Here is a 27,312-nt window from a genome sequence, read left to right as displayed (position 1 = left end):
ATGTTCTACTACCTCCATTCAAGACCAAATTCTATATTTTACTTCCTGAGTGCACCTCAAACTATTTCCTCTCTTTCTTTCCCACCAACAACTGCCTTGTTAAGGTTCTTGACTTTATCTCTCACCTATAGTATTATTACAGACCTTCAATCTATGTCTTGTTTTCTTTTCTAGTCTCACTCTTACAATATTATCACATGTTTTTTACCATAATAAAAATAGTGCCTACATTTCTAGGCTAGAAAATTTTAAGGACACAAGCATAAGAAGACATGTTTGACTTGGTAACCAGGATAATGAGTATCATTTAAGGGAAGCAGATTGAAAAAAAAAAAAAAAGCTCCCAGACTTCTCTTTCCAGAAGTATGTTGGACTAGGTACCTTGACAACCTTCCTACTTAAAATAAGTAAACATTTTTTGAGGTGGGGGGCACAAGTGGGTGAGGGGGCAGAGAGAGAATCCCATGAGAGGCAGAGGGAGACTCCCACAAGGGGCATGGAAAGCAGGGGGGAGAGAGAGAGAGAGAGAAGCGGGGTTCACCCAAAATGGGGCTCATGGTTTTTTTTTTTCCTGAAACAGGGCTCATGCTCACCCAAAGTGGGGCTTGTGTCCACCTGAAGCAGGGCCCAAGCTCACCCGATGCAGGACTCAAACTCACAACTGTGAGATCATGACCTGAGCTGAAGTCAGATGCTTAACCGACTGAGCCACCCAGGCGCCCAATTAAACATTTTTTAACTTCTGAAAAAATCTTTAAATTCATCAGTGAGCCGGACAAAATGTGGGAAGGATGTGGAGAACAAAACTCAAGTGAAAGAACAGAAGGATATGAGTAGAAACCTATTGAAATATGAATAAACTGTAGTTTAGTTAATTATCAACAATTAGCTAAATGTATTACACCAATGTTAGTTTCTTAGTTTTTACAGATGTGTCATGGTTATAAAAAATGGGCCAAGGAGAAACATAAACCCTCTCTGTACTGTCTTTGTAACTTTTATATAAATATAAAACTATTCCAAACTAAACCTTAAAAAAGTGAAGCAAAAGGAAGAACCCCCAACTATAAGTAGAGCATTGAAAGCAAGTCTCACCTTGAAGGTACTTTCCAAATCTGATGAACTTGAGCTTTAAATTTCACAGCCATGAAGGGCTCAAGAGAGAAGAGTCTACCAGTAAACTCACCTGCATAAAGCTGCATCTCAAAGAGCTGCATGTGTAACATATGTGTGAAATTCACACCTAGCATGTGTAAAATTCAAATAACATCTCTCAAGGTACAAAAGGAAAATTACTGGTTTTGAATATGGGTGCTAGGTAGAGGGAAAGATACATATCTCTCACAAGAATCTGTAAACACAAACTAACCCTAATGCAGGTTTGTATTGTGAATTCATACTACCTGAGTGGCTCAAAGAGCTTCACGTTGAAAAGATATTTTATAGTGGTAATAGGTTAACTTTGCCTCCAGATGCCTGGTAGGAAAAACAGGTAGGAAAAACACTGATATTTTCAGGAGCAATCTATCTTCAATCTGGGACTCAAAGATTTTCTACAGATAAAGAGTCAAAATCTATGAGATCATAATTTTTTTAAAAAAATCACAAGGGGCGCCTGGGTGGCTCCGTCGGTTAAGCGTCTGACTTCAGCTCAGGTCATGATCTCACAGTATGTGAGTTCGAGCCCCACGTCAGGCTCTGTGATGATAACTCAGAGCCTGGAGTCTGCTTCAGATTCTGTGTCTCCTCTCTCTCTGCCCCTCCCCTGCTTGTGCTCTGTCTCCCTCTGTCTCTCAAAAATAAATAAATAAATAAATGTAAATTTATAAAAAAATCACAAAACTGTAAAAGAAAAAAAAAAGCCAGTAAGAGAAAGAGTAAGACATAATGACAGCATAATTAAACTCCTACTTTCTAAAGTTTTGAATTTTCAGATACAGAATATAAAATCAGATGTTCAAAGAAATAAAGGATTGATTTAAATGACTAATGAAATATGAAAAAGAACCCAATCCAACTTGAAGAAATTAAAAATATAATAATCAAAATGAAAAACAGTGCATGGTCCTGTAGCAGATTATTCACAGCTAAAAAAATGAGGGGCGCCTGGGTGGCGCAGTCGGTTAAGCGTCCGACTTCAGCCAGGTCACGATCTTGCGGTCCGTGAGTTCGAGCCCCGCGTCGGGCTCTGGGCTGATGGCTCAGAGCCTGGAGCCTGTTTCCGATTCTGTGTCTCCCTCTCTCTCTGCCCCTCCCCTGTTCATGCTCTGTCTCTCTCTGTCCCAAAAATAAATAAACGTTGAAAAAAAAAAAAATTAAAAAAAAAAAAATGAAGTAATACACTAAAAGGGAGATTTAAAGAAATTATATAGAGTGCAGTACAGGAAGTGGAAAATATAAAAGAGAAGTTGATATATGGTGGATAGAGTGAAAGATCTAATATATATCTATTCATTATTCAGAGAGAAAAGGGGGAAGAAGCAATTTTTGAGGGGAATATTCCAGATTGATGAAAAACACTAACACACAAATCTAGGAAACTCAATGGATTCCAAGCAAGATAAATAAAAATAAATCTCCCATCTGGGCATCTGGTAGTGCACTTGAAGAATATCAAAGTTAAAGAGATCTTAAAAGAAGCAAGAGAAAAAAAATCCATTATCTTCAAAGGAGCCCATTCTCCAACACAAACAAAGGAAGTCAGACAGCAAAATAATATGTTCAAAATCTTATGAGAAAAGAACCACCAACTAAAGTTGGGTACCCAGCAAAGCTATCTTTCAGAATGAGACTGAAATAAAATATGCTCAGACAAAATTGGAGGGTTTACTACCAGCTAAAGGACCTTTAACTAAAGAACCTTCTAAAGAATATGCTTTACAGGAAGAGATAAGATCTCAGAAGGAAGGTGAGGTATGCAAGAAGAGATGGTAAGCAAAGAAACTGGCAAACTCAGATGCAAGGAAGACTTCTTGGGCACGTGATCAAGACGGTTGTACAGGGCCCAATTTCAGAAGGGGGTCCTGTGCTTTGGATTTAATGCTTTATGGTCACTCTCAAGAAATTCTTAATAATTTTACCTTTAAATTTGTGTTTTATGTGAGGTCTGATGGGACAACTGAGCATGTACCAAGGTCATGGAGCTTTGGCTCACATATAGTTCTACCTCCTGCCACCTCCCTGCCTCTCCGGGATGGTTCTCCAGCCCCTGCTCCTCAGCCTTTGCCCAGAATCTGCTGCCTTCCTCTGCTTTGAGTGTGGGCCCAGGCTGAGGCACTGGTATGGGGAGAGTGGGGGTTGGCCACCCTGGGCACAGGGTGCTTATGAAAGCCTGCATCCACTCCACGATTTCCCCATGACCATGGGAGCACAACATTCAATAGTCATCAAGAAAACACCATGTCAGATTGAAAGAGAGACTGTGAAGGCAGGGACAAAGCTTCTTTGTAGCTTTTTGAACAAGAGCCCCACATTTTCATTTTGTACTGGGTCCTGAAAATTATGTAGCCAGCCCTGCGTGTAGGTAATTGTAAGCAAATATCTATATAAAAATAATAGTTTTGAATATGTATAATTAGTGGGGCTAACAAAAGGATAGAATTAGAACACTAGACAAAACTACATACTGTATGTCAGGATTCCAACAGTAAGAACTCAAGTGTTCTTTGGTCTTTGCATGATTCAAGGGGAGTGTGAGACATTAATTTTAGACTTTATTAAGTATGTATGGTAAAGTTTCAAAAGTAAACACTAAAAGAAATAGAATATACCATTAGATGAAAAGCACAAAGAAAATAAACAAAACTCCAACAATACCCCTCCATCCAAAGGCCCCAAAGGTAGAAACAGTGCAGAAAAAAAAGTGAAAAAATGAAAGTTTAAAGTAACAATGATAGTAATGGTAAATAAATTAAACTCATAAGTTAAAAAAGAGAAACAGACTTGATCAACAAACAAACCTGAGCTATATGTTCTTTATAAGAGACATTCCTAAAACATAAGGACATGGAAAGATTTCCTTATTATTATTATTATTGTTTTGGAAAAGATGTAACAGGGAAATATTAAAAGAAAAGTATGCAATTATATTGATATCAGACAGGGTAAACTTTAAGACAAAATCATTCTGGGCTTATAATAATAACAGGTTAATTCACCATAAATAGTCTAAATTTATATGCACCTGTTAAAACAACCTCAAAATATATAAAGCAAAATTTATAGGACTGTAAGGAGAAATTGTCAAAACCATACTATAGTGGTAGATTTCAATACAGATCCATCAGACTGTAAGTCTGTCTCTGGGACCATCATAAAAAGCCACGGAAATGTATACCACACAACTCCAGGCTATTATGTGAGTGGCCTTCCTGTAATGTGTAATGCAGCAACCCAAGGTCAAGCAGAAAAATAATTCAATAAAAATAGAGGATTTTAACAATGTATATAAGATTGGATATATATATATGTGTATATATATATATAAACCCAATTAGTAGAAAAACACACAATTATTTTCCAGCTCACATGGAATTGATTACATCCTAGGCCAGAAAGTAAATTGCAGCAAATTTCAAACAACTGTTGCCCAATTAACCTGATATAGTCCAATATGGTAGCCACTTGCCAGATGTAGCTTCTAAGCACTTAAAGTGTAACTGGTTCAAATAAGGATGTACCTAAATTTAAAATGCACACCAGATTTGAAATCTATGATATCTGTGATAATTTTTAAAGATGATTACATATTTAAACTATAATTTGGATATAGTGAGCTAAGTAAAATATATTAAGATAGATTTTACCTGTTTTTCCTTTAATGTGGCAATTAAAAAGTTTTAAATTACATGTGTGTTTCACTTTATACTACTGAACAGCACTGTTACAATCCATATTCTCAGAAAACAAACCCCCATAATAAAATATATGTAAAATATGTCCACGTATTTGGCAATTAAAAAATGTATTTCTGAATTACTCATGGGTCAAGTAAAAAAATCATAACTGATATTTCAAAATACTTAGAATTGGACAATAATGCAATTGCTATATATCAGAACTTACAGAATACAGATAAAACAGGAAGGATACTGTGGTATACTTTAGAATACAGATGCAGAAATGAATGCTTTTCAACTACATGTACCATAATGGACAAATCCTAGAAACATAATCTTGAGCACAAAGAAAAAAAAACATTGGGTAATACATGATTTTATTTCTATGAAGATAACATATATGCAAAGTCTAACTTTTTAAAGGAATATAAACATACTATGTTACTTGGTAAAAATATAAAGTGAAGCAAAGAAACATCAGGTTTTATCTGTAGGTTTTTATAGATGTTCTTTATCCATTTGAGGAAGTTCCCTTCTATGCCTAGTTTGTTGAGAACCACAAAATCCAAGTTGGTGTTTTCCTCTGGGGAATGGGGCACTGTAAGTGGAATTGGGGAGAAGCACAAAGGGACTTCAAAGCTAATGGTAAGGTTCTTTTTCCTAAACTGTGAGTGGTTGATACATAGATGTTCATTGTATTACTTCTTTATACTTTATACCTATGTTAACCTTCTTTGTAGCTACTCAATATTTATACAAACACTATTAGTGATAAAGCCTGAGCACAGCGTAGACTCAGTATGCAGAGGAAAAGGAATCAAAGGGTAAGACTAAGGTGAAGGAATGGGCAGGTGACTAGTAGGGTGAGGTTTACTATCAGCTATGCACCCTAGGGACAAGGGACAGAGGTGAATTAGGAAGGCAGGATCCCTGTCCAAATGGTGCTCAAAATCCAGTAATGTAAAAGGAAGATTTATCTTTCAAAGTGTGGGGTGCACCCAGAAGATTCTGATGCTTGCTTAGCAATCTCTAAGCTGAAGCAGAAGAAACAAAGAATGAGGACAGCAAAAGATTACATTAAAAGGTCATTTGTTCTCAGTCCTTAAGAGTCTCTTATGGTTTGCCTCCCTCTCTGTACTTTTTTTTTGTGTGTGTGATGGCAATTGAGGAGAGCACTTGTTGGGATGAGCACTGTGAGGTGGTGTATGGAAACCAATTTGACAATAAATCATATTTTAAAAAAATAAATAAAATCTCTGGAAAGCTAAAAAAAACCAAAAAACAAAAAAACAGCTCATTTGTGGCTTTCTTCCAAATATGTGGACATTCCTGTCTCCCTTACAGACTCATCTTCCTGTACTTGTCATTTAAATGTTCATGTTCCTTAGCACTTTTTCCTCTCAATTCTTTCCCTACATGATCTTATCCATTCGTATGCTTGAAATGCAGTCTAGATGCTGACAATTCCCAAATTTTATCTGTTGCTCAGATCTATTCTCTGAGTATCTGACTCATGAATCCAACTCACCATCTGACTACTCTATATTTCAGAGACATCTCAAACATATCTGTAACTCAGAGGCTTAAAGTACTAGAGTATATTTTTGCTCATGTTATGTGTCATCTGCTACTCTGCTCCACATGGTTTGTCCCAGGATATAGCGCAAGGAACAACTCTTAACCCAGGAATGCTATTTTTCGTGGCAGATGGAAAAGAAAAATCTCCAAAACATTGGATTTGTTAAGTCTTCTACTGAGAATTGGTGCATTCTCTCACATTTCAGTGGCAAAAACAAGTTAAGTGGCCAACTCTGGTGGCAGTCAGGCGTGGATAGTATAGACCTCCCACTGGGAGGTGCACACGGAGTAGAGCCTCTCCATCACAACTCGGAAATCCCCCTGGAAGCCACTGTGAGGATCTCTACCCTGGAGGTGGGGCATATCCCTTCTTAGATGGTGGTTCATTTTTACTGCTGAATAGTATTTTATTGTATTGATACACCACAATTTTAGATTTTAAATTTAGATCTATGATATATTTGGGATTTATACATATTTCATAGTATGAAGCAAATTTCATTTTTTTGTACATGCATATACAATTGTTCCAGCACCAACAGTTTCAAAATACTATCCTTTCTCCAATGAACTGTTTTGGTAGCCATGTAGTAAACCAATTAACCATATATGTGTGCCTATTTCTGGGTTCTCTATTCTGTTCCACTGATGTATTTGTCTTTCTTAAGACTAATACCACACTGTCTTGAGTATATTTGTAGCTTTACAAGAAGTCTTGAAGTCAGACACTGACTTTGATCTTTTGACTATTCAGGTTTTCTTTTCAAAAAAACTGATTTTTGGTTATTTGATTTGGTTATTGATTTGATTTGGTTATTGATTTGAATTGGTTATTCCATGTGAATGTTGGTGCATTTCCACGTGAATTTTAGAATTAGCTTGTTAGCTTCTACAAAAAGTTCTGCTATTGTTTTTATTGTGATTGCATTGAGTCTATAAATTAATTTGGTGATAAATACCCTTTTAATAATATTGGAGTCTTCTGTTCCATGAACATTATATATCTCTCCATTTATTTAGGTCCTCTTTAATTTCCCTCAGCAATGTTTGTAGTTTTCAGTGTACAGGTCTTGCCCATCTCTTGTTGGATTCATCCCTGAGTATTTCATGTGTTTTGAATTATTTTTGTAGACATTGCTTTTTAATTTCAATTGTTATCTGCAAATATATGGAAATTAACTTGACTTTGGGTATTTGTCTTTTTTCTTGAAACCTTACTAAGCTCACTCATCAGTTCTAGTGACTTCTTTTGTAGATTTCATAGGTTTTTTTTTTTTTTAATGTTAGTGAGCACGTCATCTGTGAATAGACAGTTTTATTCTTTCTTTCCAGTCTGATGCCTTTTTTTTTCTTACCTGATTGTACTGACTAGAACCTTCAGCACAATCTTGAATAGAAGTGCTAACAGTGGATATTTTTCTTGATCCTGATCTTAAGAAGAGAGCATTTAGTCTTTCACCATTAAGTATGATGTTATCTGTAGGTTTTTTTAGATGCCTTGTATCACTTTGCTGAGATTAAAAAAAAAAATCAGGAATAAGTGTGTTGTCAATTGTTCTTTTTTTTTTTTTTGCTTCTATTGGCATAATATTTTTTCTTTTTTAGTATAATATATTAAATAACAGTGATTTGAGTTTTGATTGTTAACCCAACCTTGAATCCTGGGATAATCCCCACATATTCACAATTTATTTCTTTTTTATATATTGCTGGATTAAATTTGCTAAAATTTTGTTTAGAATTTTTGCATTTATGCTCATGAAGGATATTGGCTTATTAGTTTTCCTGTAATGTTTTTGTTAGGTTTTATTATCAGGGTAATATTGGTCTCATAAAATATATTAAGAACTATTCTTTCCCTTTCGATTTTCTGGAAGAGTTTAAGTAGAAGTAGTATTATTTCTTCATTAATGCTTGGTAAAATTCACCAATGAAGCTTTCTGGGCTAGAAGTTTTCTTTGTGGGAAAATTTTAAACTATAAATTCAGGTTATCTATTTCTTCTTCAGTGAACATTGGCAGTTTATGTTTAAAAATCTTCTGTTTCACCAGAGTTGTCAAAAGTAGTGGCATAAAGTTGTTTCTAATATTCTTTTATTATTATATTAATATATGAAGAATATATGGTAATGTTGCCTCTCCATTCCTCATACCAGTAAATTCTGGTTTTTTCCTCATCAATCTGGATTGAGATTTATTAAGTTTATAGATCTCAAAGGAACTCATTTTTTATATTCTATATTGTTTTTGTTTTCTAGGTCATTGATTTCTGCTCTGATCTTTATTATTTAACTTTCTTATTTTGGATTTTGTTTGCTCTTCTTTTTGCAGTTTCTTAGGTGGGAGCTGAGACCTTTTTTTTTCTTTTTTCACATTTATTGCTATAAATTTGCTCCCCAAAGTTTTGCTTTAGTGACATCCTACAAATGTTGATATTTCCATTTAGTTTAAAATGCTTTGTAATTTCCCTTCCAATATTTTCTTTTCCTATCTCTTATTTAGAATTGTGTTATAAAGTGTACAAACATTTGGGGAATTTCCCAGACACTTTTCTGTTCTTTCTTTTTTTTTAGTGTTTATTTTGAGAGAGAGAGACAGGGTGGGAGAAGGGTAGAAAGAGAGGAAGAGAGAGAATTCCAAGCAGAGAGAAGGATAGAAAGAGAGGGAGAGAAGAATTCCAAGCAGGGTCCATGGTCAGCATGGAGCTGGATGCAGGGATTGATCTCAGGACTTTGAGATCACAACCTGAACCGATATCAACAGTCAGATGCTTAACTGACTGAGTCACCCAGGTACCCCTCTGTTATTTATTTCTAAGTTAACTACATTGTGACCAGAGAACACATTCTGTATGATTTGATTTCTTTTAAACTTCTTAGTTTTGCTTCATTGCCCAACCATATCTTGGTGAATATCTGTATGCCTTTGGGGAAAAATATATATATATTCTGCTGTTGTTGGGTGGGATGTTGCATACATGTCAATTAGATTAAGTTGATTGCAAAGCTTAAGTATTCTATAGCCTTACTGATTTTTCTACTTGTTTTATCTATTGTTGTGAGAGGCTATTGGAATATCTAACAATGATCATGAACTTGTCTACTCCTTTCAGTTCCATCAGTTTTTGCTGCATGTATTTTTAAGCTCTGTTATTGTATGCATAAACATTTAGGATTGTTATGGCCTCCTGATGGATTAACTTACCATTATGAAATGAATTTCTTTATTCCTGGTAATATTCTTTGTTCTAAAATCTACTTCATATGATACTAAAGCATTTCAGCTTTCTTTAGATTAGTGTCAGCCTGGTGTGTATTTTTTTCATTCTTTTACTTTTAACTTGTGTCTTTACATCTAAAAGAAATTTCCTATAGGCAGTTTATAGTTGAATCTTACTTTTTTAAATACAATCTGATAATCTTTGGCTTTTAATTGGATTGTTTAGACAATTTATATTTAATTGAGTTGTTGATATGCTTATATCTATTGCCTTGCTCTTTGTTTCCTATTTGTCTCATCTGCTGTGTCCTTTTCCTTCCTTTTCTGCCTTCTTGTGGATTTTGTGTATGTCTTAGGATTCTATTTTATCTACTTTTTTTGTCTTATTAGCTATAAATTTTTGTTTAGGTTTATTTTAGTGACTCCTAAGGGGTTAAAATAGCCATCTTTAACTTACCACAGTTGTAGTAGACTGAAAACTGCTTTCAATCCTGATCCACAGAGTCTGTAAACACGTTACTTTATATGCCAAGAGGGACTTTGCAGATGTGATTAAATTAAGGGTCTTGCGATGGGGAGATTATCCTGGATTATCTGGTTGTGCCCTAAATGTAATTACCAAGGTCTTTATAAGAGAAAGGCCAGATCACTAACATGGGGGAAGGTGATGATGTGACAAAGGAAGCAGAGGTTAGATTCATGAGGCTAGGATCCAAAGAATGCCAGCAGCCTCTAAAAGCTGGAAGAGGCAAGGAATGGGGTCTCCCCTCGAGCCTCCAGGAAGAACCAACCCTAGTGACACCTTGATTTTAGTTCCTTAACACTCACTTGGACTTCTGACTGTAAGCTAGTAAGTTTGTGATGTTTTAAGCCACTAAATTGGAGGTTGTTATAGCAGCAATAGAAAACCAATGCCATAGTCTACCTTCAAGTGATATTATACAAGTTTAGGTATGAGATTAGAATCTGATAATAGTAAATTTAATCAAATAAGGAGCAGCAGCAAAGGAAACTGAAGCAGTACTTGACCTGGTTTTCAAAATGCCAGTATACAGAATGGATGTGGCTGGCCATGCACTTGTTAGAAGTAGCAGACAGCACAGTCTTGACAATTCACTCCATTTTATTTCTTAAGCCAGGTTTCCCATTTGAAAAGAGGTCTTACTGATTAGAAAATTCCAATGAGCATTTCCAGATGGGTGCCTGTTAGTACACTAGAAGTTACCTTTATTGTAAAATGGGTGGTGCTGAGTATTTGAGATGCTCAAATTTCAGTCTCTCTGGAGACACTTATAATTTAGATACCACCAAAAGTAGAATCCATTCCATATACATTCCTCTGATGGACCCAGTACAAAACACCGGTGCTGTTATGTTTCCTTTTAGAACAAAAACTGAGAAAGTCTGGTAAATTACAGACGCTAAAAAATAATAGGCCAAGGTTTAAACAATGTTAATGAAGTGATAATTATTCACTGAATTTTCATAGTTATGAAGTTCCCTATGACATTTCCAGAAAATACAAGATGTTTTCAGTGAACTCTTATAAAAATTATGAACTTAAAGTCTGAAGTGGTAAGTTTGTTTGATATTTATGGCTCTAGGAATGAGAAAGACTTTCAGATCTCTTTGATTCCTGCTGAGCCTCTGATCCAGACTCTAAGAACCCTTGTATGATTCTTTAGTGGGACAAGGCAGAAAGAATAATCATATATGACTGTATAAACACTTACTGCCCTTGGTTAGCATGAAACAGGCACTGACTAATGTATATGGAGATGATTACATGCGTGAAAAAGATAATCCGGATTCCAAAAATAAAAACCACAATTATGTGGTATACATGGAAGAGCTTATACATTGTTTAGGAATACAAACCCATTTTAAGACACTGATGAGGAAAAGACAAGCTTGTGTTGAAAGAAACTAAAAAGGATCAACTTTGACTCTCACGAGCTTTTTTGCTAGAAAACTAGCAGAATGATAAGAAATAAAATATTGTTAGATGCATATTCCATATTTTCCCATGTTACAAAAAGCTGCAAATGTGTAGCCATCTAATTTCTTCTTCAGAACCAGTTCTAGAGATAAAGATACTTTAGAGTTACAGGAAACAATGCGGATTTAGGTCCTAAATTTAGATTTTACTAAGAATCCAATAAAGAAGATTATCACTAGAACCCAGCTGTTTGGATTGTATTCCCACCTCTGATTTTCGAGAAGTCAGAAGTTCTCTGGACCTGAGAGAAACACTGGGTGCTTTTGGGCTTTAAATCCTGCAATCAGGGGCTCAGTTAGTTAAGCATCCGACTCTTGATTTTGGCTCAGGTGATGATCTCACAGTTTGTGAGTTCGAGCCCTGTGTCAGGCTCTGTGCTGACAGTGAGGAGCCTGCTTGGGATTCTCTCTCTCCCTCTCTCTCTCTCTGTCCCTTCCCTGCTTGCACACATATTCTCTTACTTTCTCAAAATAAATACATAAACTTAGAAAAAAATCCTGCAATCAGTGGTTTAGTCGGGGTTAAATTAATTCTCATCTATACATCCATCTAACCAGCAAATATTTATTGAGTGCCTATTATGTATCAGGCACTGTTTTAGTCTCTGGTGAAGCAGTGGTTCTTTCTTGCCATTTTTTGATAATACATGAAGGCAATTCCCTAAGTTTTAGAAGAAACAAGATCCTGAAGTAGTAAATGACTATCTAAAGTGACACAAATCACAAGAGGCAATGCCAGCTCAAGCTCATACCAGCCTTGAGCTCCCTGCAGTATGTTATGCTGCCTTTGCTATTCATATTGGAGAGAGAGTTGTGGCTATCTGTAGCATTCTACCCTGTAATTTCATGACATACTGTTTAAAAATAACATCTCCGGAGTTGGCACAATAGGCAAATTAGGATCTCTAGCAATTAAGAGCATTTATTTTTAAAAATTTAACTTTAAAATTCTTAGACCCAAAAGAAAATGAGAGTCTAATTTCATATATACATGCAAAAATCTAGATTCCCTTAATTGCAGTTAAAAACGTAACTGCAAACAAATGTCAAACCATAATGCCAAACGACAGCTTTAAATTCTATTTCACAAGTTGTTCTTTTAGAGATGTCTTCACATTGTCAATCAAAGAGATAATTTTGATTTTGCCACAACTCTTGCCTTAGTTAAAAGCAGTTAAGTCTGTGGTATCATAAAAAGTTTGGCAAGCCTCTTGTTCTAAGAGCTGCTGATAAGAAATCAGAGAAAGAGGGGAATCTCGGGAGAAAAGCATGACAAGGTTTATTATTTTAGAATGTTATTACTTAAAACATTTTGTTTCATAATACTTTAAACTAATAGGATAGCATCCAAATTGAATCACTCCATGGACTAATCTTTACAACTTGAAGAGTAAAGCAGATAATATTGAATTCAATAGACATTTAATAAATACCTACATCACTGGTGCAGGGTATAAACATTAATAAGATATGATGCTTTAATGGGTTATCAACATAAGGAAGAATGAGAGAGGGAAATCATTTTCTGAGCCCTTACAACCTACCAGGTATAATACGAGATGCTTCAATCTTCATGAAAAGATGGTTATCATTACTATCCTCATTTTACAGGTAAAGAAAAAGCCTTAAAGTGGCTAAGCTGTCCAAACTTGTCACTGGTAAAGTTGAGATTTAAACCTAAGTTTGCCTAACTCTAAAGTCCATTCTTTTATAGTAAGCCACAGTACCATGAAGTAATAGACCCTTTAAACACTCACTGCTCCTGAATCCTTTTTTTATATTCTATACTTCTCATTTTTTTAACCTTCATGAAAATATGACAAGACTCATTAAGTAAACACTAAGTTTCTTGTCTTCTAAAATGTGTTGTGAGATGTTATTATTCTATTTTCATTTTGAAGATACAGCTCCAGTTCTGATTTTGCCAAGACACTAGAGAATAGAAGACAAAAGTCACCATTTAATATTTACTGAGTGATTGGAAGAATCCTGAAAGATTGGAGGGTGGGGTAAGTGAGGAGAGGGGGTGAGGAGACACAAAGGGAGCACTCTGGGTTCTCCTGCTTTCTGCAAGGCTGGGAGTCCCCTGAAGGCTCAGTGTTACAACATGAGAAAGAAGTCACACAGAGAGAAGTGACAAAACAGCCCTTCAAGAGAGATGCTGAAGGAACTACGGAAGTATAGTGGAGGTGGTTAATAAGGTGAGACACAATGAGCTTGATTTCTGTCTTTGCCAATTATGTGACCCTGAGTGAGAGATATAGCTTTGCTTACTCTTTCCTCATATGGAAACTGTGGAAAATGACACCTGCTTCACAGGTGAAGGCCCCAGCTCTGCTAGCCAGTGCCTTTGGGCAAATTTGGAAATGACCTCCCCTCTGGGAATTAGAGGTGAACTGGAAACCATACTCCCTCTGGGTGGGTACAGACCTAGAGACTGAAGGCTTGGTAAGGGGAGAGGGGAATGGCATACTTACTTACGCAAAAAAGCTGAGCTCCTTCCCCTGTGGCAAGTGGCTAGGACAGCAGAGTCCAGATTGGTTTTCAGATCCCTTACTCCTTCCACGGAGTGCCATGTAACACTGCACACAGCATCTCGCTCAGGACATGATAATAGAAGCCCTTAGAGGGCTCCCCACAACTGTGATAACTATGGATTGTTCGTGAGAGAGTTTGAGAGGGAGAAAGGGAGAGGACAGGACAGGGAGAGGAAGAAAAGGAGGAGAGAGGGGAGAAAGAACATGAGGCAGCATCCATGTTTAATCATGGGGTCAGTCATTTATAGAAAAGTCAGAAACTCCATGAAACTCCCCCCCTCCAAAATGTACTAGATTTTGTGTATACTCTTCTGGGGAGAGGGTTTCTAGCTTTCAATTAAAAATGAACAAACAGGGGCGCCTGGGTGGCGCAGTCGGTTAAGCGTCTGACTTCAGCCAGGTCACGATCTCGCGGTCCGGGAGTTCGAGCCCCGCGTCAGGCTCTGGGCTGATGGCTCAGAGCCTGGAGCCTGTTTCCGATTCTGTGTCTCCCTCTCTCTCTGCCCCTCCCCCGTTCACGCTCTGTCTCTCTCTGTCCCAAAAAATAAATAAACGTTGAAAAAAATAAAAAAAAAAAATGAACAAACAAACACCAAAGACAAAGAGAGAAAGGAGAGAACCCAGGAATTGTAAAGAAGTTAAGATTACGTGTGTGGGGGAGGGGGAATAAAACCCTTCCCTATAGCCTAAAAGATACCTGTCTGGAAGAACAAGGAACACTTAAATAAACTTTGCTTAAAATAGATAAAGAGCTAGATAAAGAGATACAGACCTATTTATTTCACGGAAGAATTTACACGTAAGCAACCTCCACCTAACTTTGGTTGAAACTAAGCTTTTCCTCCAACAATGTTCTTCACTAATCCCATCCTGTTACTGGCAAGTCAATCACAGGAAGTATTTTTCTATTTTTGCTCTTGGAACTTACCAAGATGGTGCTAATACAGCTCTTGGGACTGCACAGAGAGCTGTTACAGACAGCTGCGAGTTTCGGCAGTATGGTCGTAGCCCACATGTTAGTGCATAAATTTTTCTAAGTGTTATATGTGGGCAGTCTCCAAGCTTAAACACATATGTCCTTACAGAACGTATCTGTAAGCTGGTTATAGGGAATTCCAAACACATTTTGCTGTAGAAATAAAATAAAATTCTATAAAATGGAATCAGGCCTACAGGCCGGCCCACAGAACCCTACTCGATCCACTATGGTCCCGAGGCAGTGTCACAAATGGATGGCTCTGGGCAGAGTTCTGGGTCTGGCTGATAAGACCTTGTAACCCAGAAGCATGAGAGCACAGAGCTGCCTTTATACAGAACTTAGAAAATAGCTGTACTTTTCTCTGGTGCTGCCCACTGTGCCTTGCTGCCTTCTTCCTCTTCCACAAAGGAGACCTCTCTCTCCAGCCTCAGTGTGTCTGTAACCAAGCTGGCCAGACCTCTACCCTCAGCACCTGTGATCTTGAAGCACCCACTTCTCTTCCTTCCAGCGGAGGCTCTTCTCCTAACAAAGCCTCCTCAGCTGAGTGGAGGGAAGGGGAAGAAAGCAGTACCTCATTAAATACATTTGTCCTATCTGTCAGCTATTTCCTAGTCGCCAACTCCTTTCTGGTCTCAAATTCAGTTCTACCAATTTTTTTCTAGGGTCAGTTTTGGCTTTTTACCCCTTCCTTTTCTCCTCTGCCGAAGCTACATAGCTGCTGAATTGCACGTTTTTCATAGCGGTCCTAGGGGAGCTCTGGCAGAGGTTCTGATATCAGTGGGGTGAGGGAGGAGGGGTAGCGCTACGTGAGACTGCCCGAGTCTACGGAAGCACACGCTGTCACTGGGAGCAACCTGGGCTTTGGCCTTCGGAGAGCACATCTGGCAGCCTGGTTGGCTGCAGTCCTTCCATGACGGTGCTTTGGGACGTTGCTGTGCAGCCCATTTCCAGACACCGCCCAGTACTACTGAACAAGAAGCTCTGTGAGTGTTATCAAGTACTTCTATTTTAAAAGTTTTTCCTGAGCCCAGCTTCTTGTTTTGGAAGGACTTTCACACCTCCAACTGCTTAGGGACACCTCTATATAGAGGTCCCACTGGCACTTCAAATCAAAGCTTTAAGAGAAAATGTGCTCAGCTGAGAGACAATTTACTACTGAAGGGAAGAAAGTGGACAGTGGAAAGCCAAGTTCATACATGAACCTTAAGGAATATCTGCCGTCAGGGGATCAGAGGAGGGAATGGGAAAGAACCAAAACAGAGACAGAAAAGGGGCAGGTTAACAGGTTGGCCCTGTAGTCAAAGGAAGACCAAGTTTCAAGGCAGGTTTGGACAGCAGTGTCAAAAGCTTTCAAAAGGTCATTTTTCTTCAAGATAGGCTCCTCACGGGGCTTTCATGTGTCTACCCTTTGGCTCAACACAGAGTAAGCTCTGGCTGTTTTGCCATCATCCATTTGGCACAGACATTTAAATAACCCAGCAGAAGCGAGCAGGGTGTGGGAGCTGAAGGCTTTCATTTTTCTCACGTCTGTTAGGTTTAACTATACATAAAATCCTTTCATTAATATAAAAACAGTAAATTACCTGACTGGCTCCCACTGCTCAATTGCCACACCTCCACTCAGGACCCGAATGACCTTTCCACAGTGTCACTCCTCTGCTTAAATCCCTTCAATGGTTTCTTTTCATTGCATTGTAAATAATACCCAAATCCATAAAGGCCAGAGAGATTCTGCCTGATTTGGCTCTCACCTGCCTCACTCACACTTGCTAGGCCTCCAGTCATACTGCCATTTCTGAGAACTCACCAAGCTTGTTCTTTGCTTATAAAGCTCTTCCTGGCTTTTGGCCTGGTAACTTTCACTTGGCTTCCTTTATATATCATCTCAGAAGTCACTTTTATGACTTCCCTTTACAAATCAGGCCCTTTTTCTATCAGTCTCAGCTACGATACCCTTTTCCTTACTTTATTTCCATTGTCACAATCTGTAATTATTCTAGTTAGCACTTCACTTTTTCTTTTACTATGTGTCTCATTAGAATGCAAGCTTCTTGAGGACAGGGATGTTTCAGACTTATTGTTATATCCCCAGAGTACATAGTACCTGGCATATAGTCAATGCTCAACAAACAACTGTTGACTAAATTACCCAAAACAAGCCATTCATTCTATTTATTGAGTGGATATGTGTCATACTCTGAGGATACAACAGAGGACAAGGAAGACAAAATTTGAAGGTGGCCTAGGACAAAGAAAAAGGACATTTATGTCTAGGAGTAATCCTATGATAATATGTTAACTTACTGATCTGTAAGCACATTTTTATTTCTATTTTTAAAACACAGAAAAACGTATATATCCAGGTGATTGCGTATTTCAAAGCAATCCCCCAAGAAAGTTCTATATTTAGTCTAATGATGCCGTCAATCCTCAAAACATTCATAAGACTGCCGTCTTCAAATTGCAGCCAGAGATAATTTAGTAAGCATAGAAAAAAAATTTAATTTTGATCCTACATGGTATTTCCCAGATTTTCCCTCCATAGTCACTCAACGTGCTTTTACTGAACATACTGATATGGTTTTAAAAAATCAAATTCATCCCTAAAGGGCAAAGATACATCATACAGAGAATATTCTAAAATATTTGCACTTAAGTCAGTCCTCAGAAAAGTGTTCCAGAGATATCTGAACAAAGACAGGATCTTTTCAATGACCACTATAAAGAAGATAGCAGTCATTCAGATAAACAATGAAATCTAATTAATCGGACATCATTAGAAATGGGGTATTTTAGATGATACAGGGATATAAGAAAATTATTCAGATAACCAAAGTTATGAACAGAAGATTTAAACATTTTTTATTTATTTCATGGTATCTTAGGATATATGATTCTGTACTTTTTAAGTAGAGTATATGGCTGATTTTTATCTTTATCACTCACGGTTATCACGATGGTCATCAGTTATAAACCCATGTTATAAATATATAAATAGTTACAAATGTGTGTAGGGTTGTTTCTATCATATATTGGGTCAAATTGCAATGCTTTTAAAGTTTTAGTTTGCATTTATAGTTTTTTTCTCTTCTATGCATGGTCAATCTTTCAGCTGCCATTCCTTCTTGTTATTAGTAAACCTGGCTCTTACAAATTCCCTGCTTATGAAATTGCTGCTTCCAATATGCTATGGGCTGAGCAACTATGTAATTGTGAAATGGTAGAGGTGGTGAGGTGGAATGAAGAGTCATTTAACTATAAGGTATATGATATTTGCAAGAAGCAGATTATTGGTATGGTTGAATCACGAAGAAATGCTGGGTAGCAATCAGCACTGCAGGTGTTCATCTTATCCTGGGATGGACCAGAGATAAGAATTATTCCCCTGTGAACTGGACAGACTCCTCCTAGCCTGAAGTAGAGACAGATAGGACCCAGGGCAAAGAGTTAATGAGAAAGTTCTGAGACAATTAACTTAATTCTAAGCTGCTTGCTAGCCACTCCCAGACTCTTCCTCTGAGGGCAAATAGCTATCCTTGTAAAGAACAACAACAACAACAAAATTATAAATCTTCTAAGTTAGAAACCCAATATGCATAAAATGAAATTAGCAAAACAAAAAATAAACCAAAAAAATTATAGGAAGAATGGAAAACAAACAGCCAATTTTGCCTTTTGTGCGCAGAGAATAATACAAGACAAAAATTCTTGCCCTTATGGAACTTGTGTTCTTTTGGAATATAATAGTTATATCAATAAATGTAAATGGGATAATATCTCCCATTAGACTTCCATATTTGATAAAACCTAATAAAATAAAGCCCCAAAATATATGTTACATTATCAGATATATATTTAAAACAAAAGAATTCAAAAAGAATGAGTACAGACATACCAGGCAAATAAAAACAAAAAGAAAGAAAGAAAGCAGGGTTGAGATACGAAATACAAATAAGGTTAATTTAAAGACAAATTAACTGAGCAACAATATCTAGGATGACTAAATGAACATGCTTTTTACTATCCCTTCACTACTTGAACACCAGAGTTATCTTTGTGGAGAGCCCTCAAGAAGAGGTACTGGTAAATAACAGAGAAGAAAAGTAGGAGCTAATAAAAGGAAAAAGTGATACAAAAAGATGTTTCTCTGTCGCAAAGTGATAGAATCCACCAATTATTGGTCCAGGTGAAATTCGGTAGTATAAGTATCATACATGGTCTTTTCACACATTGATTCTTTTCAATAAAAATCTAACACTAAATACAATGTGGATTCCATCTCTATTTTCACTAGCTATATGACCTTAAGCATGTTCTTTAACCAATTGGGGCTTTAGTTTAATCACTAAAGGAGGTGGTTGCATGTGATGGCCTTTCATGTGAAATATTTCTTTAATCCTGTGATTCTACTGTTATTAGTATATGTAAGACTTTGATATTTCAAATATATGTGGAACATTGACTTAAACAAAATATTTTTGGAAGAAATTATTGTTGACTGCACCTTTCACTTTTCAGCGTTACAACCTCTTCCTTTGTCTTATGCAGAAGAGTTTTGGTTATCTGTAGTTCATTTTCTGCAAAGTTAATTCTTCTTTTTATGTCTTCTTCTTGTCTTTCTTTCGCAGTCAGTTCTTCCTGTAAAGTTTTATATATTTGTTGACAAGCCATTAAAGAATCCTCTTTCTCTTTAAGCAATCTGGTATGCCTAAAATGGAATAGGAAAAAAAAAGTACACATTAGACACTATATTTTTATGTTTATCAAAGATATATGAAAATCTCATTTGAAACTAAAGACTATAATTTTTTAACTTAAAAAATTTTTTTTCACACTAAGAAAATGGAGAATTCTGTGGGATTAAAACTTTCCCATCTAGAAAGAGGCAAAATCAATGAACTTCAAGATATTATAAACTTAAATTAGGTACTCAATGTGTAAATAATACAATAAGAAAAACTAAGTACATTTCAAATAAAATGTTATTTAAAACATGATGTCAAATTTAATTACTAAAAATATTAATTTAAAATTTGCAGTGTATACCGTGACTCAGAAATAATGGATTCAAACTTCAGTTTTCTAAGTTCTCTTTGACAGTCATCAGCTTCATTAGATTTATTCCTAAAATAATATGAAAGAAGTTCAAATATTTTATTTCAAAATAGTTCAAGTATAAATGTTTCCCTTTTTAAAAAACATGTTTTTCCTTTATTACTTTTCTTATTATCTTTATATCCTATTTGTGGTTATATATACATACTTCCTTGAAGTTAGAAATATATAGTTAAGGGTTTTTTTTTCTTTGCCAAAAAAATTACTTGTAGTCCAACAATGTGTTTTTCTATATCATTTTATTTATCCGTAAAAAGAAATTTCTTAGCATATTTATATTATTATTTCTTTAAAGAAATAAACATTCAGGCCACTGCTATAATTGCTAAGTAGGCTCCTATCAGACTGATCTGCACATAAATAAAAAGTCTAAGCTTTGGACAACATTAAAAAGAAAAGCCCCTGTTTGAAAGCATTGAAAAGTGAACAAAAGCAAGAAGATTCTGGAGGGAAGTTGACACCTTGAATGAGGTGACAGCATCGGGGTCAGATTTTCAAACCTGAGTCCCCAGTCTGCACCATGCAGAGGAACTGACATTCTGATAGAAAACACACTCAATCTGGCCTAAAGAAGGAGAGTACAGTGTTAGGGTCAACCATAATTGCTAGAAAGTTAGGAGTGAATCAAAATAGGAGAGAGCCAAAGACAGAGAGTCCCAATACTACATAAAGACGCTACCCACACATCTGGCTGAGCCCTGAACTAAAAATGCACAGGGCAGACTCCAAGCAGCCTAAGATAAAAAAAAAAATTAGAGATTTGAGCTGTTGCCCTAGAGACAGAGTTTACAGTCTAAAGCCAATCAAATTAACTGCCTGCTTAAAGCAACACTACTCCTACTCCCACCAATAATAGTATTTGGAGAAATATAACAGAATCTAGAATTTCTATAACATAATATTCAGAATGCCCCGAATATAATGAAAATTACTCAATGCAGGAAGAAATAGAAAAGCATGACCTATTCCCAGGAGAAAAGACAGTTAATAGGGACTACCTCTGAGATGACCCAGATACTGAAATTAGCAGGCAGGGATTTTTCAAAGAGCAGTCACAACTCTGCTTAAAGACATAAAGAAAAATCCACTCTAATTAGTGAAAAGATGATAAATCTCAGCAGAAAAACAAACCCTTAAAATGAACCAAATGGAAATTCCAAAACGGGAAATAAACATATGTCTTCATTTTATATAATTGGCTTTTATAACAATACTAAAAAAGTTAATATATTAAGAAAGAGTAATATCCCAGTTTAAGTTTGTGTAGGCTGCTTATTAATAAGTCATTATCTGAATGTACCTTAAAATAGCCTATAAACTGTACAATGAAGTATGTTTGTTAGATTGTCAATAAGTTTGCCCTACTTGCAGAGTGACTTTAATTTCTAGTAAGTAATTGTTTGTATCATGAACATGAACAACATTAATTTATTTTTAAACCACTTTTATTATAAATATGATAAAATTATAAGCAATAGAGAACTGCATGAAATAATTACATAATGAATTGTTATATGGAGAAAACTCCTATAACTACCATTCATGTAAAAACATAAAACCTGACCAGCTACCCTAGAAGCTTCATGTCCCTGGTCCCAATCATAGCTAACTCCCTCCTCTCCAAAATATCCATTTTCATGAATTTTGTGGTAATCACTTTGATTTTCTTTAGAGTTTTATTACCCAAGTTTTATCTTTGAGCACTATATTTTAGTTTTACTTTTTCTTTTGTAAAAATGTCTTTTTAAAACATTTTATTTCCTTTATTACCTGTTTTTTGAAAACTAGATTAAGGTATTGTATTGACATACAATTAAGTGCATATACTTTGATATGTCTGACATATGTGTTAAGGCCATGAAACCATTACCAGAATCAAGCAGCACATGAGCATATGAGCATACTCAGAACTTACATCTTGGTCTCTAAGGCCATTCCTATACAAAGGAAACAGGGCTACTCAGAGAATGGCTGATTCCAAGGCTGGAGCAGAGTAAGTATATCTGAAATATCTTGTTATGCCACAAGGTAAGGAAGTGCTCATAAAAGATGATGAAACCAGGTTCCATTGTCACAGGAGGCAGCTTGAAGGGGCTCCTACTGGCTAAGCCTAGACAATGTGTGTATCAAAATAATTAAGTACAGTAATAAATTATAAACCATTGAAAAAATGAATGAATGAATAAATAAATATATTAATAATAAGAAGAGAGGCTCTTGTTTAAAATAGGATGCTGAGAACTAATAAATGGAGAGGGATGGCTGGAGTCAGAAAAATCATCATTTAGAAATCACTGTGGTAAAGTTTAGATAAGGCAAAAGTCATTAATGGATGCTACATCTAGGGATACATTTTGGTGAGGAGGAGAGTATATGTATTTAAGATGTCTCTTATAGACACTTACTAACTGGAAGGGAACCAAAAACCCAGGAATAATACACTGAACAAAGTGAGCAATACCTTCACCAGGTGATCAAAATTAACATCACCAAATGAGGAGCAGGCAGACGTTCATACCCTGAGAAGGACACCTCCCCACATATGTCGTTTTCTGGCTGAGAGTACATATTTTTAATCCAATCAAGAGGAAACATTACACCAATGTAAATGAAAAATTTTTATTTCAAAAAAGTTTGACAGGTTCTGCGTTCTTCAAAAAAAATGTCAGTGTCATAAAAAGACAAAGATAGACTAGAAATATTCCAGAATTAAGGAGGTTCAAGAGACATGCCAAATAGGTTGACTCTACCTGGTCTTGTACTAGAGGAGAAAATACTACAAAGACCAACTAATAAAATTAGAATATGGGTGGTAGATTAAAGTATGTAATTTTATGACACGGTATAACTGTCCTTATGTAAAGTATCACTGAAAGTGAGGCTGGAAAGTCAGACTGAAGTATTTAGAGGTAAAGGGTCATGTTATATGTAATTTATCCTCAAATGGTTCAGGAAAGACAACTGTGTGTGTGTGTGTGTGTGTGTGTGTGTGTGTGTGTGTGTGCGTGTGTGTGTGTGTGTGTGTGTGTGTGTGTGTGTGTGTGTAGAGAGAGAGAGAGAGAAGGAAGGGGGGCAAGGAAAGGTGAGGAAAAAAGCAAATGGGTTAAAATGTTAATCTGGATAAAGGTCATTTGGGTCCTCTTTGTAATACCATTATGTTTATAACTTTTTGTTAAGTTTGAAGTTATTTCTGAGTAAAACATTAGAAAAGAAAGAATAAGGAAAAGATTGACATGCCATTAGAAAGTGGGCAAAGATTATGACCAGGTGAGTCACAAAGGAAAGAACACAGAGTAGAATATGCAGGAGTAAAATTTTTCATCAACTAGTATTTTTTAAAGTTATTATGCCCACTATGAGCTAGTGGGTATGAAATGGTTATTTACAAACACTGCTGAGAATAAAATTAGTATAATCTTATTGGAAGGCAATGAATCATTAAGCATTAAAAGCCTTAACATTATTTAAGTTTGATTCAAGCAAAATTATCCAAAGGAAATACATGTGAGTAGAAAGATTTACTTATATGAATTTCAAAGTACCCTGTTTATAAAAATGAAAAATTTAGAAATTCTAAAAAACAAAAGCTTAGTAAGCAAGTTATAATTCATCCATAGATTGGAATACTATACAGCCATTTCATAGTTATCTATAAATGTGGGGTGCCTGGGTCGCTCAGTTGGTTAAGTGCCCAACTCTTGATTTTGGCTCAGGTCACGATGGTTAGGGAGACGGAGCCCCATGTTGGGCTCTGTGCTGACAGCACTGAGCCTGCTTAGGATTCTCTCTCTCCTTCTCTCTCTCTGCCCCTCCCCTACTCACACGTGTGCTCTAAATAAATAAATAAATAAAATGAAAAATTATAAAAAAAATAGTTCTCTACAAATGTATTGTGTAATGACATGGGTATATCACTAAATGAAAACATGTTAAAAATATACATTACTTAGAAAAAGTAGACTTTAAGAAAAAGTCCTTAGAAAAAAGGACTATAAGGATTTATCAAAATACAACTATAATTTTCGTTTTTGTATATTCCTGTCTTTTCCAAGTTTTATATATTTGCTTTGAAATAAAACAAAAATGTTTCTTTAAAAAATGCTTTGAGCACAGGGTAATGTATGGAAGTGCTGAATCACCATATCTACACCTGAAACTAATGTAACACTCTATGTTAACTAATTGGAATTAAAATTAAAACTTTAAGAAATTCTTTGAGGTTAGCAGCCCCACCATGAGATTCACTCTATGTTCAGACTCACGTACAATTTTTCAAATCCAGAGGCAAGGATAGCAGTTCTTTCAATGGTTATTTTGCTAACTCTGTGGACAATTAATCTAGGGAGCCTACCATCCCAAGGACTCCCCTCACCATGATCAGCTCTCACCCCCATGCCAGTTAAACCATTCTTTCTACAGTCCATCCTTCACAACATAATTGTTCTCTTCATCTCATTAGGATGGGGAGAGGGAGAATTGGAGGGAATAGAAAGAAAGCCTACATCTCTTTAAACACTGCATTCCTTCTGTTAATCCTTTCTCTTAAACTGCTTTGAATAAGCCTTTAGAAAGGCTTCTGCTACCCCCGTCAATCATTGTAAAGGAAATAAGGTGAAATTACTGTATATTTTTCTTGATTTGAAAGGCAAGTTTCCATACCATTCCACTGCTTCATATGAAAGAGCCATTCTCAAACTGTTTCCTTGATACTTGCACTTTGCTGTCCAAAAAGCATTCCAAATCTAATACATCAAAAGCATAGTTTTTCTTATCTCCCTCACCCCATATCTATTTCTTTTACAGATTATTCCACTTCAACAAACGATACCAACACAATAATGATATTAAAAGGGTAGCACTTATGTATCTCATGCTACCTCAAGGCAGCCCTTACTTCCTTGTTACAGTTGAGAAAAGAGACTAGAGAGAGAAATAACATGCCCAAAGTAACATAACTACTAGGTAGTAATGCTGGCAGCAGTCTGGATCCGGAGTCTAGGCTCTTAGTCACTACACTCTACTGTCTCTCAATTGTCTACCCTAATGTTGAAAAATCCCCAAATCTCACCCTTCATTCTTTCCTTCCCAGTCCTCTTGCTCCCCAGTCACATCCACTCCACCAATAAATCCTGGCAGATTAAGCCGGCATATATTTCTCTCCATCTCCACACTATAGCCTTACAGTCAACCAGTCACTTCTCACTTGCGTGAACGTGCGCCATCCCACCTAGCCTCACTGATTACTCTTGTACCCCCACTCCAGTCCTCTCTCCAGGTAGCTGCCATGTCCACCTTTTAAAACAAATCACATCAGTTCACTCTCCTGCCAAACATCTTCTAATAGTTTCCCATTGCCCTCCACATAAATCCAAAATCCTCACTAAGCTCTGAACACACTGGTGTATTATTTTCTTATTGTTGCTGTAACAAATTGCCACAACCTTAGTGGTTTAAAACAACACAGACTGATTATCTTACAGTTTTCAGGTAAGAAGTCCTAACATCAAGACATCACACGGGCTGTGTTCCTTCTGGTGGTTTTAGGGGAAAATTTGTGTCCTTGACTTTTCTAGCTTCTAGACACCACCATACTTCCTTGGCTTCTGCTCCCTTTGTCTACCTGCAAATCACAACATTTCAAATATTGCTTCCATCTTCACATCTACTTTTGTGACTTTGACCGCCTTTTTTTCCTCTTATAAGGACTTTTGCAATGACATCTGGCTTGCCTGAATAGGATAATCTCCCTCTCTCAAAAGCCTTCATTTAATCACAGGTGCAAAGTTCCTTTTGTCATGTAGAGTAACATGCTCACAGATGAGGACATGAAAATCTTTGGGAGCCATTATTCTGTCCACCACAACCGGCCTTCCTCATGTCTTGAACTTGGTCATCAAGTTCACCTGGCCTTCCTCATGTCATCAGCTTTTAAAGCTTTATTAACACTCTATCACTTTAACAAGCATTACTGACTACCTTCTGGACATGACTACAATTTTCTTCCTGGCCATAGAGCCCATTATCATCTTCTTTCAGGATAAATCTTGCTTGGTCTAAACTAATTGTGGTAGTCTTGTTCCCCTTGCCAGTGATTATTTAGGAGAGGGTATGCAAAGGGTTCCGCCAAAGAGCTGTAAAGAGAGGGCTGTTTGATGGCTTCTGGGAAAATTTTTTTCTCACTTCTAAGGAGACACCAGAAAAACAGGCCCTTCCTGCCTCTGGGCTGGTTACATTTGGATGTGGTACCTGGAACTGCAGTCATCTCATAATCACAAGGGACTTAGGCTTGAAGTGAAGCCAGTGCTAACGACAGCAGGATGGAGACAGAAAGAACATCAAGATCCAAGATGATTTAGCCACTCAATCGACTAAACCTGAAACCACTCTACCTCTTGTTACTTGTAGCTCAACATCTTTACTGATTAAATCTGTTTTCAAATATATAACAAGTTCTTACAAACCTTGGAAAATATTTTCTTATAAATCTTAGGAAAAAAAGAACTTGTAAGTTCATCCATTTAAAAACTGCCTCTTTCCCTTAAGTAAAAATCCACAAAACTGATATCCAAACATTTAAAAATCTTGAAACAAAAAAACTATCCTAAGTTGGATAGGTGAAAATGATCTCCGCTTCTAGCCCCCACAAAGGAGAGGATTAAAAATTTAAAGAAACTTTATTTCACAGCACCTCCAATTTTTGGAAGTTCAAAAAGGTTTGGATATAGATAGTAAATCTCCAATTTATTAACAAATTGTACATGGAAAATTTTGAGTGAATTCTTTTGACTTCTGGACACCTCCTGAGCTCTGAGCTGAACAGTCTTAGCTCTGATCCTACATGCCCACCCGACTCTATCCTCATAGTAAAGGAGGGTAGATGGAGTAGAGATGGAAAAGCCAGATACAGTCAGCATAAAGAAAGGTCTCCCGCAACTGGGGCCATTTAAGCAGTTCTTTCATAACTCAATTTTTAAAAAATGGATACTCTGCCCATTTTCTAATTTTAAGAAGTTCTTATAGGGGCACCTGGGTGGCTTAATCGGTTGAAC

At 36.5% G+C, this 27,312-nt stretch overlaps 1 protein-coding gene across 5 annotated transcripts in view; it reads right to left on the bottom strand.

The window, feature by feature from the left end:
- The window catches only part of LEKR1 (leucine, glutamate and lysine rich 1), a 202,486-nt gene that overhangs the window by 46,976 nt on the left and 128,198 nt on the right, over positions 1–27,312 (bottom strand). For all 5 annotated transcript variants that reach the window (XM_040480578.1, XM_040480580.1, XM_040480581.1 and 2 more), the window contains 2 exons: positions 20,195–20,272; positions 19,653–19,856 (listed from right to left, as the gene is read on the bottom strand). In XM_040480578.1, coding sequence (XP_040336512.1) covers positions 19,653–19,856; positions 20,195–20,272 — 282 coding nt within the window. The remainder of the gene's footprint in view (positions 1–19,652; positions 19,857–20,194; positions 20,273–27,312) is intronic.

This window comes from Herpailurus yagouaroundi, unplaced genomic scaffold, assembly GCF_014898765.1.
Source record: "Herpailurus yagouaroundi ecotype Mexico unplaced genomic scaffold, PumYag 159, whole genome shotgun sequence".
NCBI lineage: Eukaryota > Metazoa > Chordata > Mammalia > Carnivora > Felidae > Herpailurus > Herpailurus yagouaroundi.
This window is presented reverse-complemented; position numbering and strand designations above follow the sequence as displayed.